Here is an 18,497-nt window from a genome sequence, read left to right on the forward strand (position 1 = left end):
TCTAAAACGTAAAAACCTGTCTATAATGTGCAATGCATTTTTGTAAGAAATCTGTGCAGTTTGATATGTTTCACCTTCATCACATCCTGGATTTAAATGGTTTGGAGAACAGTATATAGTAGTTTATATTTATGTCTGTATTGTTTATATAACAATATGTTTACATTCTATGTTTATATTCTAGGATGTATCTTTATTTATAGTTGCAATTTTATTATATCACTCCCATGCATAGTTAGTGGATCTTAATACAAAACTAATGAGAAACTTATTGCTTGTTGCATGCATCATTTTTTATTTGAATATACAAAGTGAATACATCAAAATAGAGCAGATGTTTCTAAAAAGCAGCAAGGTTTTAAAGCCATAAATGTAAAATTTTATAAGTCACTAGAGCTCTTCCTCTAGGCATAATCCATATTGAAGTAAGCTTTTAAGTACTAGAGATTTTCACAGGGTAAAAATATACTTTTATATATATCTACTTAGGAAGACGTTTCAAATAATTCTACCATTTCCAATTTAGTATAGTGGTTAAAGCATCAGGCTCAAAACTGCCTTAGACACGAAACCATCTGGCTGACCTGGGACCACTCAACTCTGCTTCAGCCCCTAGGAAGGAGGCAAAGGCAAACCATTTCTGAAAACTTATCAAAATTGCAGGGATTAGACAGCTGCCAGGAGAAGACTGACTCAAAGGCACAAACAATAAAACAAAACAAAATTTCAAATTGTATAGAAACTATTGTTGCTCAATTAAATCAGTTGACCTTCAAATACTTAATATATGTTGAACAGAATTTAATATATGTTGAACACCAATTTTCTAATTGATCTTTGCTTCATTAATGCAGGTAAAAGGGGGAAATATCTGCATTCTAACAATCACAAATTATATTTGGAAATGAGAGATATTCCAGTATGTTGAGCAATCCAATCAAAATAGAGTGCCACTTTTGTATAAACTCCAGGATGTCCCTTTTCACCACAGTTTTCACCCCAGCTCACAACACCCCAGACATATCCCACATTGTTATGGTCAAAACAAACCAAAGGTCCTCCTGAATCACCTTTACAGGCGTCTACAGAACCATCATCAGTACCTGAAATAAGAAAAACAAAAAGAGTTGCCTATGAACGTTCTTCATTTTATATTTTAAAGCAGAAGTTCACATGATATTTTCTGGTCATTCACTGAAAACATATTACTACGCATATGCAGTATATTACTTGTATGCTATGACTTTTAATCTAAAGTGTTTGTAATTCATGCACTTAAACTATTGTTATCACTCATAATATTATTTTATTTTACTTTATTTTATTAGTTTTTGAGATTTACATCTTGTCTTTCCTCCAGGAGTTTAAGGAATATACACAGGATTCCTTGTCCCATTTTTACCACAACCGACCATCCTGTGAGGTATTGAGATATTGTGATTGAAGTGATAGTAATTGATTCAATGTCAGCATTAAGCTTCTATGACTGAGGTAAACTTGAACTCACATCTCCCAAATCCCTAGTTCAATATGTGAACCTTTATTCTATACTGGCTTTTAATACTGAATTAAAACAATGTCAATCAGGAAGAAAACCCAAAGTGCACATAATAAACTAGTGTGCCCAGAGCTGAATAGATGTTTCCAATGAAATACTTTCTCAAAACAAGACATACGTTTTAACTACCTATCCATAATTGGTTTGTGATGGCTGGAAAGGAATGCATTCTAGATTGGGATGATATATTTAATATTGAAATTTTCACTGAGCCCAACATTTGATGGTCCATTTCTATCTACAAGCTCAGGTATTGGTGTCAGAATAGAGGCAAGAATGATATATTTCATGCTCACCGGCACATTCCATTTCTTTGAAATACCGATTCTTGTAGATTTCTGAACAGTTATCCATTAGAGTAACATAACCCCACTTAAGAATATATTGTCTTGTGAATTCTAAAGAAGAAATGAGAGAAGAGTCAGATGAATCAGTAGAAATCTTAATTATAAAATGATTTCCAAATTCAAATTGACTCAATTGAGCCAATTCTTTTTGTGGCAAATAATAATTACATTTTTTTAAAAAAAATAATGTATGTCTTTTTTCAAAATATATAATAGTGCATTTTTTCATCCTATTTAAGAATACTGCATTTTTGCACATTTTTTTCCTTGTGGTATTGGCCGTTAAGAGAGACAGTCTTAGTGACCCTCTGCTCTCCCTAATGCAGTCGTTAAAAGACCATGTGGGCCATTAAATGGAGTATGGGATGCTTCAGGTGTAAGTCGAGGTCTACCATATCTCTTGAGATACCCAATGTTCCACTCTCCACTTCTCAGGGTCCCCACAGCTCTTGGATCTGCTTTCCCCCACACCAGGTCCTTGCAGTTATTCCTCCTCTTCACCAGGTTGCTGCAGGCCTTTGACCTCCTCCCCAAACCCCTGTCATCCATTGCACATTTATAGTTTGAAGATCTCCAGAGCTCTGGCTCTTTCCTCAGCTCTGTGCAGACTGCATTAGGAAAGCAGAATAGTATTGTCTGTTCCTGGGCCACATGGCAGTCTCTGGGAAATGGGTGCCATTTTGACATGCCTGTAAAGAATTATGGGAATGCTGAAATTGGAAGTCTCTTCTGGGAGGCAGCCAAACATCCCAGGGACAAGTGGCCTGCCCTCCTTCCCCAACATGAGGTCCAAAGATCTTCAGAAAATAAATGGGGCATAGACAGGCCCAAGGCTGGAGGGACCCGCCAGGGTGAGATGGGGGGAGAGAGGCTGAGTAGCTGCTACAGCATCCATGCTGCAGGTTGTAAAGGCAAAGGACCATGGGACACTGCAGCAGCCATAACTTCAAAATGTGGTCATACGTAGTTTTTGGGGGAGGGGGTGTCTGTCATAACTTCAAACAGTGGCCAGATGTTAAGTGAGGACTACCTGTACCTAGTAAATTTTATTTATTTAAAACATTTATCTAGCCACCCATCTTATATCAAACTGGATGATTCCCAATCATCAATTACAACATTATAAATAAAAGGGACCTCCTTTCCTTCATCAAATGTTTTATTTAGAACATTTATCTAGCCACCCATCTTATATCAAACTGGATGATTCCCAATCAACAATTACAACATTATAAATAAAAGGGACCTTCTTTGCTTTCCTTCATCAAATGGAACCCAGTCACTGGAGCTTAAATAGGTGCTAGAGTGTGTGTATATTCGCTCTGAAGAAAACATTTTTATAACCTCACCAAATAGTAAGCATTACCTTCATCAAGTCCCCAGCCAGAAACTTTACACTGATGACCACTTCCGAACATATATTGTGACCAGGGAATACATATTGGCACAGTATGACGTGGAGAACATGGAGTCCCCTCATTTTTCGTTTTCATCTCCAGCAAGGCAATATCATTCTGATATGTTTTGGCATTATAGTGCTCATGTATTATCATGTCCTTTAAAGAAAATGTGTCTACCCTTGTACTGTACTTCATTGAGTCTACTATCCCAGTCCAAATCTTATAAATATGGAGACGGCTCCTCCTAGCAAAAAGGAAAAAAAAGAGAGGAAGAGAAATATTGATTAAAATATTTAATAGAAAAGTAAATTTGGCTCCAATTAGATTTTGAGTTGATTAAGAACCAAAATGTTTTATATAATTTTCCACTTTTAGAGACACATTTACCCAATTGATAGGAAGGCAGATTCTTAATAAAGATTAGAGAAAATCCCCCACAATAGGAATAATTTGATGGTAGATTCAATTAGCCAAAGTTGTGGTGAGCTCCCTTTGCTGAATGTATTCAAGTGGAAGCTACATGGCCTTCTGTTAGTAATTAATTTGGATTCCTGAACAAAGCAAAGGAGTCAACTTAATGGTGTGAATACTCTTAACTCTTTCAGTTTCATAGATATAGATACTGTATTTCTAACATTCATTAAAAAGTCTGTATTTAGTCACTCCTGAGACACTACCAAAATACTCAATGACTTGTGGACTTCTGAGGCACTACCAAAGCACTTTTATGACTTGTGGACTTCAACTCCCAGAATTCCTCAGCCAGCAGATGCTTTAAACACAAGCACCTATGTTGATGTCTCTATTTGTCTAATCCCACAAGCACTGTATACTGAACTTTGAGATGGCTTTCTTACCTCTGTCCCACATTGAACCACCACTCTATATTATCCAAAAGAAGACTTTGGAGGTAGATCTTCCTCACAAATACATATTACAAATACATTCATTAAAAAGTCTGTATTTAGTCACTCCTGAGACACTACCAAAATACTCAATGACTTGTGGACTTCTGAGGCACTACCAAAGCACTTTTATGACTTGTGGACTTCAACTCCCAGAATTCCTCAGCCAGCAGATGCTTTAAACACAAGCACCTATGTTGATGTCTCTATTTGTCTAATCCCACAAGCACTGTATACTGAACTTTGAGATGGCTTTCTTACCTCTGTCCCACATTGAACCACCACTCTATATTATCCAAAAGAAGACTTTGGAGGTAGATCTTCCTCACAAATACATATTACAAATACATTCATTAAAAAGTCTGTATTTAGTCACTCCTGAGACACTACCAAAATACTCAATGACTTGTGGACTTCTGAGGCACTACCAAAGCACTTTTATGACTTGTGGACTTCAACTCCCAGAATTCCTCAGCCAGCAGATGCTTTAAACACAAGCACCTATGTTGATGTCTCTATTTGTCTAATCCCACAAGCACTGTATACTGAACTTTGAGATGGCTTTCTTACCTCTGTCCCACATTGAACCACCACTCTATATTATCCAAAAGAAGACTTTGGAGGTAGATCTTCCTCACAAATACATATTACAAATACATTCATTAAAAAGTCTGTATTTAGTCACTCCTGAGACACTACCAAAATACTCAATGACTTGTGGACTTCTGAGGCACTACCAAAGCACTTTTATGACTTGTGGACTTCAACTCCCAGAATTCCTCAGCCAGCAGATGCTTTAAACACAAGCACCTATGTTGATGTCTCTATTTGTCTAATCCCACAAGCACTGTATACTGAACTTTGAGATGGCTTTCTTACCTCTGTCCCACATTGAACCACCACTCTATATTATCCAAAAGAAGACTTTGGAGGTAGATCTTCCTCACAAATACATATTACAAATACATTCATTAAAAAGTCTGTATTTAGTCACTCCTGAGACACTACCAAAATACTCAATGACTTGTGGACTTCTGAGGCACTACCAAAGCACTTTTATGACTTGTGGACTTCAACTCCCAGAATTCCTCAGCCAGATGCTTTAAACACAAGCACCTATGTTGATGTCTCTATTTGTCTAATCCCACAAGCACTGTATACTGAACTTTGAGATGGCTTTCTTACCTCTGTCCCACATTGAACCACCACTCTATATTATCCAAAAGAAGACTTTGGAGGTAGATCTTCCTCACAAATACATATTACAAATACATTCATTAAAAAGTCTGTATTTAGTCACTCCTGAGACACTACCAAAATACTCAATGACTTGTGGACTTCTGAGGCACTACCAAAGCACTTTTATGACTTGTGGACTTCAACTCCCAGAATTCCTCAGCCAGCAGATGCTTTAAACACAAGCACCTATGTTGATGTCTCTATTTGTCTAATCCCACAAGCACTGTATACTGAACTTTGAGATGGCTTTCTTACCTCTGTCCCACATTGAACCACCACTCTATATTATCCAAAAGAAGACTTTGGAGGTAGATCTTCCTCACAAATACATATTACAAATACATTCATTAAAAAGTCTGTATTTAGTCACTCCTGAGACACTACCAAAATACTCAATGACTTGTGGACTTCTGAGGCACTACCAAAGCACTTTTATGACTTGTGGACTTCAACTCCCAGAATTCCTCAGCCAGCAGATGCTTTAAACACAAGCACCTATGTTGATGTCTCTATTTGTCTAATCCCACAAGCACTGTATACTGAACTTTGAGATGGCTTTCTTACCTCTGTCCCACATTGAACCACCACTCTATATTATCCAAAAGAAGACTTTGGAGGTAGATCTTCCTCACAAATACATATTACAAGCAGAATGTGATTCTCTCTTATTATATTTCCAGAACTAAGTAAATAACTTTGAATAGATTTATTAAGAAAACTTTTATAATTAAAAATAGTTGGGCTGTTATGGTCATAATAAGCGGGATATAAATGTAATAAAAATAAAAATAAATAAATAAATAAAATAATATAAGATTTTATCTGAAGTTCTGTTTTTCTTTAGTTGTCGTTACAAGAAAGTCCCAATCAGCTTAATTTAGAACTTTAAGGGATTATAACAATACCAAAGGTCTCCTACCGAACACAGTGTGCAGCGGTCAAAATCCAGCAGCCTCCAATGTACACCCCACCACAGTTCGTTATTTGCCCTTCGCCTCTAATGGCCACTTGCCAGGGAAATTCATGCTATTAAAAAAGGGGAAAGAGACTGAAGAAAAACAATGTACGGTAACTATCTGGATTGTTACAGATATTGCACTTTTAAAAACCAGAACAGCTTTTGATAAACATTTACATATATACCCAGCAAGCTCTTCTTTTATCCGTTAGTGGATTTATTTAATCTACAGAATCAGCAAAATGTGTAGAATGAATAGCAATTCTCCAAATATTACAGAACATTATTTTTACTTGTGCTGCCCATTCTGGCTCTCTATCTTACAGCTAGACTAGAGAAAGAGAGAAGGGAGAAATAAGAAAGCAGGGACATAAAAGATTGAAACTATAACACAAAAATTAACTTCTCATTATATTCTCCAGATTTTACCCTTTATTCACTTCTGAGGCGCTACAAAAGCACTCAATGACTTGTGGACTTCTGAGGCACTTTTATGACCACAACTGAGCCCAAAATTTCCCTTGCTAAGCAAGACAGTGAGTGACTTTTGCCCCCTTTTACAACTTTTTTTGCCACAGTTGTTAAGTGTTTTGCTGCAGTTGTTAAGTTAGTGCAATGATTGTTAAGTGAATCTGGCTTCCCCATTGACTTTGCTTTTAAGAAGGTTGCAAAATGTGATCACATGACTCCAGGATACTGCAACCATCATAAAACATGTCAGTTGCCAACATCCAAATTTTGATCAAATAACCGTGAGGATGCTGCAAGAATAGTAAATGTGAAAAAGAGTCATTAATCACTTTTTTCATCACTGTTGTAATTTCAAATGTTGGCTACTGTAAATGAACAGTTGTAGTTCAGGACTACCTGTATTGCACCCAATTAGTACGCTATTTATGTGTTTTTTATCAATGTTATAGTTTAACCAATTGCCATCCTTTGCATTTACCGGTTTTGCAGTAAAACCACCTATGATTCTCTTCCGACGAGTAACTGTGTGATTTGTAATGCCACAGGATAGTACAGGAAATAAAGTCTTTGTCCTTTTTCTTTCTTTAATAAAACATAAACAGTGTCATAATACTCATACACTAAGGTTTTTTAAAGCCTTTATTATTAAAGATTTAATCTTAACTACTTCTACAATTGTCTTAATTTTAGAGAGTTATCCCAGATGTCCACTGAAAATCAATATAGTAAAATTCTAATAACTGTAAAATTAGAGTTCTGTTCAGAGCTACTTTAAAAATGGATGATATTTCAGTTTAGTAAATTGCTTTACATTCAACTGTTGTATCCAACCCTACTGGGACATTGTCACATCCTCAGAATTTAAAAATATGAAAATAAAGAAGATTGTTTTTAAAATATCAGGTTTTATGCTAATTTATCTACACATTTACCTTCATCCATGGACTGTATAACTTGATTTGATTCTTCTGCAAGAAAATTAATTTGAAAGTATTGTAAAAGAAATTTTCCCAGTAGAGAATATATATAAATTACTTTAATTGAACAATTACTTGTTAACATTAGACTGTCCCATCTATGTGGCTTTTAAGAGCTTTTTGATGTTTAATAATTAGAATTGGTCTCCACATGCACATAATATCTGTTTTTAAAAAATATAAAAGTAAATTAGTGGACTATGACTACAACAGAGTATCATATGCTGCAGATTGTTGGTAGGATTGCAGTAGAGCAGGGATGTCAAATTTACCTTTGTTGCTTGTTCTTCTTCCTTCTGTTTCTACTGAAATAAAATAATAGTTAACATTTAGATGGCTATGGAGATTCTCAATCATCCAGGTCATGGTTGTCTGAAAGGAGCTTTTTCAAGAGGCAACTGGACTTTCTTGTTTTTCTTTGAAGATGTTTTGCTTCTCATCCAAGAAGGACACAGATAAACCTCTAAGTGGCCTCAACAACTCTCTAAAACACGGGTGTCAAACTTGCCACATCACGTGATGTGTCGTGTGTATCTTGAGTTTTTTTGCATTGCCAGAGCTGGGGTGGGCACGGCCTCTGTATGATTCAACCGGCTCATGGGTCAGCAGTTTGACACCCCTGCTCTAAAAGAATGCAAATGACCAGCTGTCTGCAAGGAGTATAAATACTTCCATTCTCCACCATCCAGTCAGAGCTGAAGAAGCTTCTTGGATGAAAAGTGAAACATCTTCAAAGAAAAACAAGAAAGTCCAGTTGCCTCTTGAAAAAGTGCCTTTGGGACAATTAACATTTAGCTGAAATTCTTATTATTTGCCTTTTAAATCTTATTTAACACCAAAGTGTAGTGTCAAAAATAAGATCTTGAAAGGTAGACAAAGAAAATTATTATACAATTAATATTCAGTATGACATTAATAAAAGATGAACTGTATAGAACAAAATTCATGGACTTATTTTTATAGTACAAAAAGAATATAAACCTTGAAACCTAATGCGAAAATCTCCACGGTGTTATTATATTCATAGATGCTAAAAAAATAAATTCATTGACTGCTATTAATTGTCATCCAGACAATTGCAGCCCATATATAAAAGTCCTTGTTTAAAATCTTATTTTTCTAATTATTGCATATGAAGTTTATTTTATGACTTTTTAAACATATTCACAGCTCCCTTTCAAATTGAGATTTCCAAGGACACAGACAGAGCTTATTAAAATTATTCAGTGGAATTATTACCCCAGACAAAAAATCAGACAACTTCCACCCCTATTAAGTGGTTTCCAGGAAAGAGCTGGGATATAAGAGACAATCCCATTTAAGACTAGAATAAATAGAGAAAAAAACATACAAAGAATTTTACCTTTTTTACTTCCTCCAGTTTTATTACCTATTAAAAATATACATGAATACAAAAAAATGATTTAAAATTTTAAAAGTGCAAATTTTATACAAAATCACATATGCAAACTATGATGTGAAGTGAACCAGTTTGTTTCAACCCACTTGCAATAATTAGGCCCACAAAACTCACTTTTTTTAAAAAAAAAAAAAGAAAGTGATTGTATTCATTCCAAGTAAAATCCTGTGTGAGTCATATTAAAATGAATAATATACCAGCCTTCTGTAATTAGATTTTCTCTAAACAAAGAAATCTTTGTTAAGTTTTCTTGATCAGTTCTGCATACTTTCAGCCACCATTGCCCTTGAGAAGTTAAGCTCTTTGGATGTAAGATACCAAGAACAAGAAGATGCTTGCATAAATCAGAGATTTGGAATCTATGAGGTTTATCTGATCCACTCACTTCATTAGTGGATACTCCACTGACTTTTACCTGTGCCTTGTCCTTCCTTTGGGACCTATTTGGGGGGACAAGGAGAAAACTAGTGGATGCCCACTGTGATAGCATTCTTCCAAAATACAATATACAGGTAGCCCTTGACTTACGACCACAACTGAGCCCCAAAATTCTGTAGCTAAGTGTGACATTTGTTAAGTGAGTTTTGCCCAATTTTACAACTTTTCTTGCGACAGTTGTTAAGTGGATCACTGCAGCTGTTAAGTTAGTAACACAGTTGTCAAGTGAATCTGGCTCTCCCATTGACTTTCCTTGTCAGAAAGTTACAAAAGGTGGTCACATGACCCTGGGACATTGCAGCCATCATAGATATGAGTCAGCTGCAAAGCATCTGAATTTTGATCATGTGACCCTGGGGATGCTGCAATGGTCGTAAGTGTGAAAATGGTCACTTTTTTCAGTGCGATTGTATTTGAATGGTCACTAAATGAACTGTTGTAAGTCAAGGACTACCTCTACATCCTACATTCCCTAGTAGAGAATATACATACATTGTTTTTGAGATTGTTTTTTTTTCCTGCTGACATTTTACAGAACAGGTAATGAAACATCTACAGAAAAAACAACCAAACTCAAACAATGCCAAGAATCCAACAATAATCCTGCCTTATCAGTGACAAAATGTACTTTGTTTGTCATTGTCAGTTGGGAAACTGTAAGGTGGTTCCTGCCAGTTTGTGATATAAGTCTTTCCCATTGTGGAGAGGAATTTTTTGAAATCAGTTCAGCGGTTCCCACATTCCTGATCATACAAAGTTTTGAAGTCAACTAGCTCCAGCCATTTCACTTGATTCACTCTTCATTTCCAGTGAGGGAAATGGGGGTTAGATGGAACACGTGAGAAACCAGGTGTTTCCCTTCCCTTCTTTTTAGGAAATGCATAAATCCAAGAAGGCTTCAAAGCGAAAGCATTGCCCCTTGATCTCATTCAACTCTTCAACCAACCTAGATTGACATCCCTGTTGTAAATCAGATTATCAGATCATTACCAGAGTGTGTGCTTATCATATTCGCCCAACTGGAATCCAGCCAGCTGTAGAAAAACCTCTATTGTATGCTAATTTTAAATAGCAATAATAGCTGATTCTAACGTGATATCTGAAATTTATTAAAATGCTTATATTCATGGGGGAAATTACTGTTTTAACCTAGCCATAGATAATTTTAGAAAGCAATGCTTACAATTGAGTTCATCTTCTCCTGTTAGGCAGTCCAATTCATTGTTACATACAAAGCTGCTTGGAATACACACATCTGAGTTACAATGGAAATGTTTCTTTTTGCAGGCTATTGGAAAAAAATAATAATTGAGTATATAATATGTAAGGGCTCCTTAAAAGTTATACCAAGTGCTATACTATGAATACATATGTTTATATATAACAGATAAATGTACAAAAGGAACATACCTTTGCAACATAATTCATCACTTAAATCACCACAGTCATTCAGTCCATCACATGTTTTAGCTGAAGAGATACATTTCCCATTGACACAGCGGAATTCTCTGGGCCTACAGTCTGACAAGTTGGATAAAAAAGCAATAGTTTGTTAATGATGGTGTGGAAAATAAAATAGCTAAATCGGATTACTCCAACATGTTGCCTTTCAAATCTGCTGGAATATAGATAGCTCCCATTATCCTCAGTTACAAGTAGTCCTCAACTTACAACAGTTCATTTAATGACCGTTCAAAGTTACAACAGCACTGAAAAAAGTGACTTATGACCATTTTTCAGTTACAACTGTACTGAAAAACATGACATATGACTGTTGCAGCATCTCCATGGTTATGTGATCAAAATTCAGACACTTGGCAACTGACTCATTTTTATGACGATTGTCCTGGGGTCATGTGATCATCTTTTGCAATCTTCCGACAAGCCTTGTCCCTTGTCAATGGGGAATCCAGATTCACTTAACAACCATATTACTAACTTAAGAACTGCAGTGATTCACTTAACAACTATGGCAAGAAAATGAGGCAAAACTCTTAACAAATGTCTCATTTAGCAAGAGAAATTTTGGGCTCAATTGTGGTCATAAGTCAAGGACAACCTGTAGTAATGGCTCTGGAAAGCATCAGTTGAATTTTAGGGGAGAAAATTCTGATAGCAAGAGCAGCTGGACAATGGAATCATTGATGAATGAATGAAGGAGATAGTAACTTCTCTTCATTCATATGAATTTAAGTGAACACTAGAGAGATATCTTTCAGGGTATTCATTTTGGCTTCTAGGACAGAAAAGAGGATTGAACTCAATGACCTTAATGCCCTCTTCTAATTGAATCAATTAGGATTCAGTCACATCCATTCACAAAAAACCCTACTAAGGCCAGATCATTGGAGTGGCTACAGAATGCTGATTGTCTCTTGTCAGGAGAATAACAAAATCAAGGCAACAGACTGAAAGTGGATATGCCTGGCTGGAACACTGACAATCAGCATTTTGCATTATATTTTTTGCATATTTCTTTTGTTTCTACTGTAACTTCTAATTATAATATCAGAATTGGCTAGTTATTTATAATATACATTTTACCAACCTCTTTGTTCTGTATGGCATATCACCTTAGCCACCTTGGTCAAACGCAATTTCTTTAAACCACACTCAGCTAGACTTGTCTCTGTCCCTCTGCAAGTTGCTTTAAGGCATTCATGTGAATTCTGGTCTTCATCTGGCTCAACATATTTTATGCCATCAGCTCCTCTGTACAATTCAGCAAAAAATCAAATCAAATCAAATCAAACGTATTCAAATGCTCATGTTTCAGCATTCTGGGTAATGGAATGTTTGACAACAAATAATCAAGTTCATAGTGCACCAAGCACTCTGTAATTCAACAGTGAGGTATCTTCTTCAGGATTTTATTTTTTGGTTAATAGTTTATTCTATAATCAGAAATAGAAAATCACCTCTTCCTCATCCACCCATAGTGAATTATTTGAGGGAAAAAATAATTTTCTATCAAGTAAAATAAGTGCTGTCCTCTTTTTAAAAACTTCATGTTCTTCTGGCCATAAAGAAGCAGCTATATGATTGCTATAAAATATTTATTCATTCAAGTGAATTTAATTGAACATTTTTGCTTTGGCCCCATCTATTTTTCCCCCTGACCATTCCAACTTTTAAGTATTGCCCTCACTGCATTACACAAGACTGAATGAAGATCTTGGCCCACAAAGTTTGCTGATGCTACATGAAGTGAACAGATTGAATTTTTATTCATAGATATTATCAATACATTGTGATTTTGTAATGATACTTGTAAATCTACACACTGGAGAAAGCTGCTCTAGCATATTTTCATTTCTTTTTAAAAAAGGGAGATATTGGAAGTAAAATAGAGCTACTGTTCTCTAAACAGTATTTTATTTAAAGTTATTAGCAGAAAATATTTTATTCTATTAGAAAATCTTACTCAGCAAAACCAAGATGTCTGCAGATCACGTTTGCTTCATGGATGGTGAATCCTTTCTCACATAAGAATGATTTCTCTGAGTTGCTCAGTTCAACTTGAATAATTCCTTCCGAGCTTGCATTTTTATGACTGAAGAGAACATTAAAGTGAGCTAGAAAACACAACAAGGTCTATTAATATTTATGTTTATGCACCTTAAAAAAGACAAAGATCGATTTTATTAGCTATAAACTGGCTAATCTATAGTAGTAATGCACAAATGCTCCAATAAAACAACTTGTTATGTAAATATCTACAAATATATATTTGTCCAAAAAAATGCCACTTGAATATTTTTTTAAAAAAATATGAGTTTAGTAGAACTTTCTTCTGATTGCAAGGAGTAGACAGTCTCTATCCCTCCAATTTATTTTTAGTAGCCCACGTCTCACAATCCTACTCTCGTTTGAGCCATTCATGAAAGAAAACCAGGCATATGAAGGGGAAATACATAGCAATCACTAGAATTTGGCCCAAAATTGAACAGAATTACTCAAAGTATTTATCACTGTAAAAATATTTTGATGTTGTACTTCAGTCTTAAAGCTTGTCTCCTCTCACTAATGATGGCTGAAAAAGAAAAAAAAGTCTTTTTTTTACCTTCACGGTTACACACGCCTCTGCTCAAAAATTTGCTCAATCTTTGGCGACATTCATAACTTTTTAGCTGACAGTAAGTTTGGAAGCTCCTTCTCATAGTGGAACAAACTGAAGTGCCATTTCTGGGGCACTGGTAAGGTATTTTACAATGACAAGTTCCTTCTATGCACGTCTGCCAAGGCTGACAAAAAACCTTTTCACAAGATTTCTCTGTGTAATTGTTGTTCAAGCATTCCTGTATCAAGTAACTGTTTTGCTAGAAAAAAGAAAAGAAAACACAAGTTATGAAATTACCTCGTTCCCTTAAGGTTTTTAAATATATACTTCACAGGAAGTTTATTTAACAGCTTAAAATACACCTTAATATATAGCAAGGAAAGTTTCTCAACCACAATTTAATTAAAAAAAAAGCTTACCCCTTGTGCAAAAACATGATGTGACAGGTATAATATAAACAAAAGAACTGATCCTTGTGTCATGATGAAGAAAATCTGCACATCCAGAACAGATTCTTGGTCTCAAATCCTCAGTTTAGATTACCTGTGTTTAATTTTTAACTATAAACAAATATTTAAAATATAATACTGAAATCACCTCTGTACTGTGGTGATTCTAGAATTCTTGACTCTTGTGAAAAGGTTCTTCTACTCAGTTTCACCCTAAGTACAAGAAAAGATTGCTATAAAAAGTAATATAAAGAAAACGCTTATTTGTGCTATTTTGTGCTTAATCCTCCAAACCCTGCCTCAACACTTTTGTTTTCTACGGAGGCACTTCCTTTATGTACCTCTGTAGAACAGTCCTAATAAACAAATCGTGATTGGCTGTTATTTGCATAATAAACAGTAAGTTTATATCAAGGTTATGTTTGGTCAGTTGCTCAAATCTTTAGAATAGAAAGGTATGTTAGAAAGGAGAGAAATGCAAATAGGTTCTTCCTTATGTTGGAGATAAAGTAATAAAGCAGAATAGTACTAAAATACAAATCAAATAATAAAACTATGGAATATCAAGCAATTAGATTAGAGATTGCAGCAGTATGCAGGATCATCAATTAGATTCTCATTTGCATTAAAATCAAATTAGTGTAGCACTACTTGTATAAGATTGATGATCACCCTATTAAAACCAGTGTTATAAGATTAATTTCATTTTTAGGCAGAGGGTAAAAAGGAAGTAGAGAGAAATAGAAAGATTTTATAACATTTATAATTTTTAAGAAGAGTTGAAAAGGAAGTGGAGAGAAATAAAAACAATGCTGAGTTTCTTTTTACACAGATATCTAGTTTATTCTACCTCTAGCTGAAAAAGGGAAGATTGACTTTTTCTTGCCTTCTCGTATTACAAAATTAAAACAAATAGTGTAACAATGAATTTCCCAGGAAACGTTGTTTAATAAGTAACAAGATATTGGCTAGGAACTGCTTCAGGATATTAACCCTAATACAAGACCTTTGATGTATTTTATATGAAATACGATAAAATGGCACAGCAAAATGTCACATTGTCTCAAGCTTTTTAATATTAAAGTTGTCTAGCTGTTATTTCCTTCAGTTTTTTATTTATCAAGATGTGTATTTTGTTTAAAGATTTTGTATTTCAAAGGACAGAATCAATCAGTCCTAAAGGAACCTTCCTTCCTTCCTTCCTTCCTTCCTTCCTTCCTTCCTTCCTTCCTTCCTTCCTTCCTTCCTTCCTTCCTTCCTTCCTTCCTGTTGTCTCCAATTCGGGTCTGAGCTTGGTGCTGAGGCTGATGAAGAACACCAGACACAAGGTGCAGGTTTTGTTTTCTTTTATTGAAGCACTCCAAGAAAAGGGATCCTGGCCAAAATACCAAGGAACCAAGAACCACAGAATTAATAAAGCTTTATACATTTTCTCTAAAGCAGAAGGAAGGATGAGGTGGGATATATAAGACCCTTCCTGGACCGAGATGCCCTACGCACAGTCACTCATGCGCTCGTGACCTCCCGTTTAGACTACTGCGACGCTCTCTACATGGGGCTGCCCTTGAGGACCACTCGGAGGCTTCAGCTGGTGCAGAATGCGGCCGCGTGAGTTGTGATGGGGGTTTCCCGATACTCCCATGTAACACCTCTACTCCGCGAGCTGCATTGGCTCCCGGTTGCCCTCCGGGTGAGATTCAAGGTGCTGGTGATGACCTATAAAGCCCTAAATGGCTTGGGTCTGGGTTATCTGAGGGAACACCTGCTGCCGGCATCAAGCTCCCTTCGTCCAGTGCGCTCCCACAGGGAGGGTCTTCTCAGGGTACCGCCGGTAAGAGATTGCCAGCGGACAACACCCAGGGATAGGGCCTTCTCAGTGGGTGCGCCCGCCCTTTGGAACCAGCTGCCAGTGGAGCTTAGGACTGCCCCCGACCTCCGTTCATTCTGCCGGGACCTGAAGACCTGGCTCTTCGAGCTCTCTGGCCCAGGCTGAGAATTTTAATTTTAATTTTAATTTTAACTGGGGTTTTATTTGTTCAGGGATGGATGTAATTTTTTTAACTGTTTTTAACTTTTGTATTTTTTTGTTTTAATCACCCTGTAAACCGCCCTGAGTCCTTCGGGAAAGGGCAGTATATAAATATAATAAAATAAATAAAATAAAATAATAAACGTTTCAGTAATAATCTAACAATTATTCTATTGGTTTCTAGCAGTCCCTATACCTAAGCCTTGGCTAAGGAACGCTTCAGGAGTTATCTAATACACATACTATTAGCTCCAGGCTAGGGGTCTTCAAACGTGGCCCTTTTATGACTTGTGGACTTCAACTCCCAGAATTCCTCAGCCAGGCACGCTAGCTGAGGAATTCTGGGAGCTGAAGTTCACAAGTCATAAAAGGGCCACGTTTGAAGACCCCTGTTCCAGGCCATTTCTATTCCTAACTTTTAGCTGATCTTGCAAGTTACTTACGTTTTGTTACTTTTATCAGCTTTTTGATCACACAGAATTGTTACAAGCTTTATACATCATATTCCCTGTGAATAAACATTCTTTGTTCTTGCCAGACAAACTCCCCAATTACAGGCTTCCTGGTCTCCTTTCAAGTGTATGCCATAATCTTGCTTCATTTTGGCAGACAGACCATCACTTCCTTCCTTCGTTTTCTTTTAACTTTGGATCCCACAGCTGAAGCTAGAGGCACAGATTGGGATCTTGTCCTATCGCATGGTTTATTATGACTAATGAGGGGGGGACTTTTTTTTCCCAAATGTCTCTAGCCCAGACATGTCATGCAACGTATTGAAGCCTTTTCGCCATTGCCGGAAATGGGATGGGCGCGGCTTCCGGATGACGTGTCCGGCCTGTGGGCCGGCAGTTTGAAACCCCTGCTCTATCCTGTGTTTTTTGAAATGCTGTAAAAATATATTTAAATCCGAACCTGCTTTCACTCTCCAATTCTCTATATTTGGCAATAAGAGCCTCATGAATATGCATTTGTTTATGAGGTTTCAAACACAGACTATAGATATTTTTTCGCTAAACAGTTGTACATTCTTCCCATGGTTCCTGGAACCATTGCACAATATGTCATCATACACTATTAACCATAACAGGGATGTAAATAACAGGTTTGGTTGCAATCTGGCTTTTATAAATATTTCTGCGTCCAGAGTACTGAGATTTTACACTAAACAACTGTGCTCTGTTGGGTCATCTTGTCAGAAATATTTACTTAAACAGATAGATAAAATGACCTTTGGAGAAGTGGAAGCAGTGGGTGTGGGAGCAATTTCTGACTTTCTGCTAGCTTCCCCATTGATTTTGTGTGTGGGAAGTTTGCAGGGAGAAAGTCAGTGGGGAAACAAATTGGGAAAGTCACAGGTTGCTTGTTTTCCCCACCCACACACTTTCCCCAAGGGCTGCACTCATGGGTCACTCATGCACCTTCCCTTACATACCCTCCCTGACCCTCCCTGCACCTCTTGGGGACCCCGTCACATCAACACCAACCCTTGCCACACCACACCACCTGATGCACCATTTCATTCCCTTGCCCACCCAGCACTAACAACTTACCTGCCTGCTGGCCTTGCATTTGCAACTTCCTGTCAGCTTTCCCACTGATTTTGCTTGTGGGAAACTTGCAGGAAGACAATGGGGAAGCCGTCAGGAAAGGGTGCAAATTTCTCAGGTAAGTCTCCCTCGCCCACACTCTCTCCCAGACCTTCTGTACTTGCACTAGCTACTCATGCAACCCTGGCATCCTCCTTGATTTGTGCAACATTCTCATACACCCTCCCTGACCTACACCTTCTTCAACTTGCTCTGTACATTGCACGCACACCTTCTGTCACACACTCGCACACTCTTATTGACTATCATGGCCCCATTGGAGCCTGGTTTGGAGGAGGAGGATTTGGAACCAGGATTGTCCAACAGGGATGACACGTCTCCTTTGGCATGTTTGGAGAGGCCAGGGGCTAAGGATGATGATGATGATGATGATGATGATGATGATGATGATGATGATAATAATAATAATAATAATAATAATAATAATAATAATAATAATAATAATAATAATAATAATAATAATTTTATTTGTATATCGCCCTTCTCCCGAAGGACTCGGGGCGGTGAACAGGGCAAACATATAAAAATACAAGAGTACAAACATTAAAAAAGATTAAACAAGTGCCCAGAAACTAACAACAATGAATTAAAATACATGATACTGTCCTAGGCCACTCAGGCATTGGGGGAGGTGGTTGA

At 36.8% G+C, this 18,497-nt stretch overlaps 1 protein-coding gene across 2 annotated transcripts; it reads right to left on the reverse strand.

The window, feature by feature from the left end:
* Positions 1-278: 278 nt before the first annotated feature.
* CFI (complement factor I) lies at positions 279-14,514 on the reverse strand. 2 transcript variants are annotated; one of them, XM_081332094.1, is made up of 14 exons: positions 14,193-14,514; positions 13,777-14,032; positions 13,138-13,288; positions 12,262-12,425; positions 11,124-11,234; positions 10,897-11,001; positions 9,219-9,245; positions 8,128-8,157; positions 7,811-7,846; positions 7,357-7,460; positions 6,369-6,475; positions 3,272-3,549; positions 1,855-1,956; positions 279-1,103 (listed from the first exon to the last, which is right to left on the reverse strand). In XM_081332094.1, the coding sequence occupies exons 1-14, from the start codon at positions 14,253-14,255 to the stop codon at positions 886-888; spliced, it is 1,752 nt and encodes a 583-aa protein (XP_081188220.1). In that variant the 5' UTR covers positions 14,256-14,514; the 3' UTR covers positions 279-885. The 2 variants fall into 2 exon arrangements, with proteins under 2 accessions (XP_081188220.1, XP_081188219.1); XM_081332093.1 differs by having other exon boundaries at positions 8,128-8,160.
* Between the last annotated feature and the right edge of the window lie 3,983 nt (positions 14,515-18,497).

Source organism: Vipera berus, assembly GCF_964194415.1.
Source record: "Vipera berus genome assembly, chromosome: 7".
Classification (NCBI taxonomy): Eukaryota; Metazoa; Chordata; class Lepidosauria; order Squamata; family Viperidae; genus Vipera; species Vipera berus.

Excerpts from the sequence above, each read along its gene's own strand:
- CFI (XM_081332093.1), bottom strand. The coding sequence starts at position 14,255 with ATGACACAAGGATCAGTTCTTTTGTTTATATTATACCTGTCACATCAT. Across the intron at positions 7,847-8,127 it reads AAGAAGAACAAGCAACAAAG|AAGAATCAAATCAAGTTATA; the intron begins GTAAATTTGACA and ends ATTTTCTTGCAG. Across the intron at positions 6,476-7,356 it reads GTGGTTTTACTGCAAAACCG|CATGAATTTCCCTGGCAAGT; the intron begins GTAAATGCAAAG and ends CTTTTTTAATAG.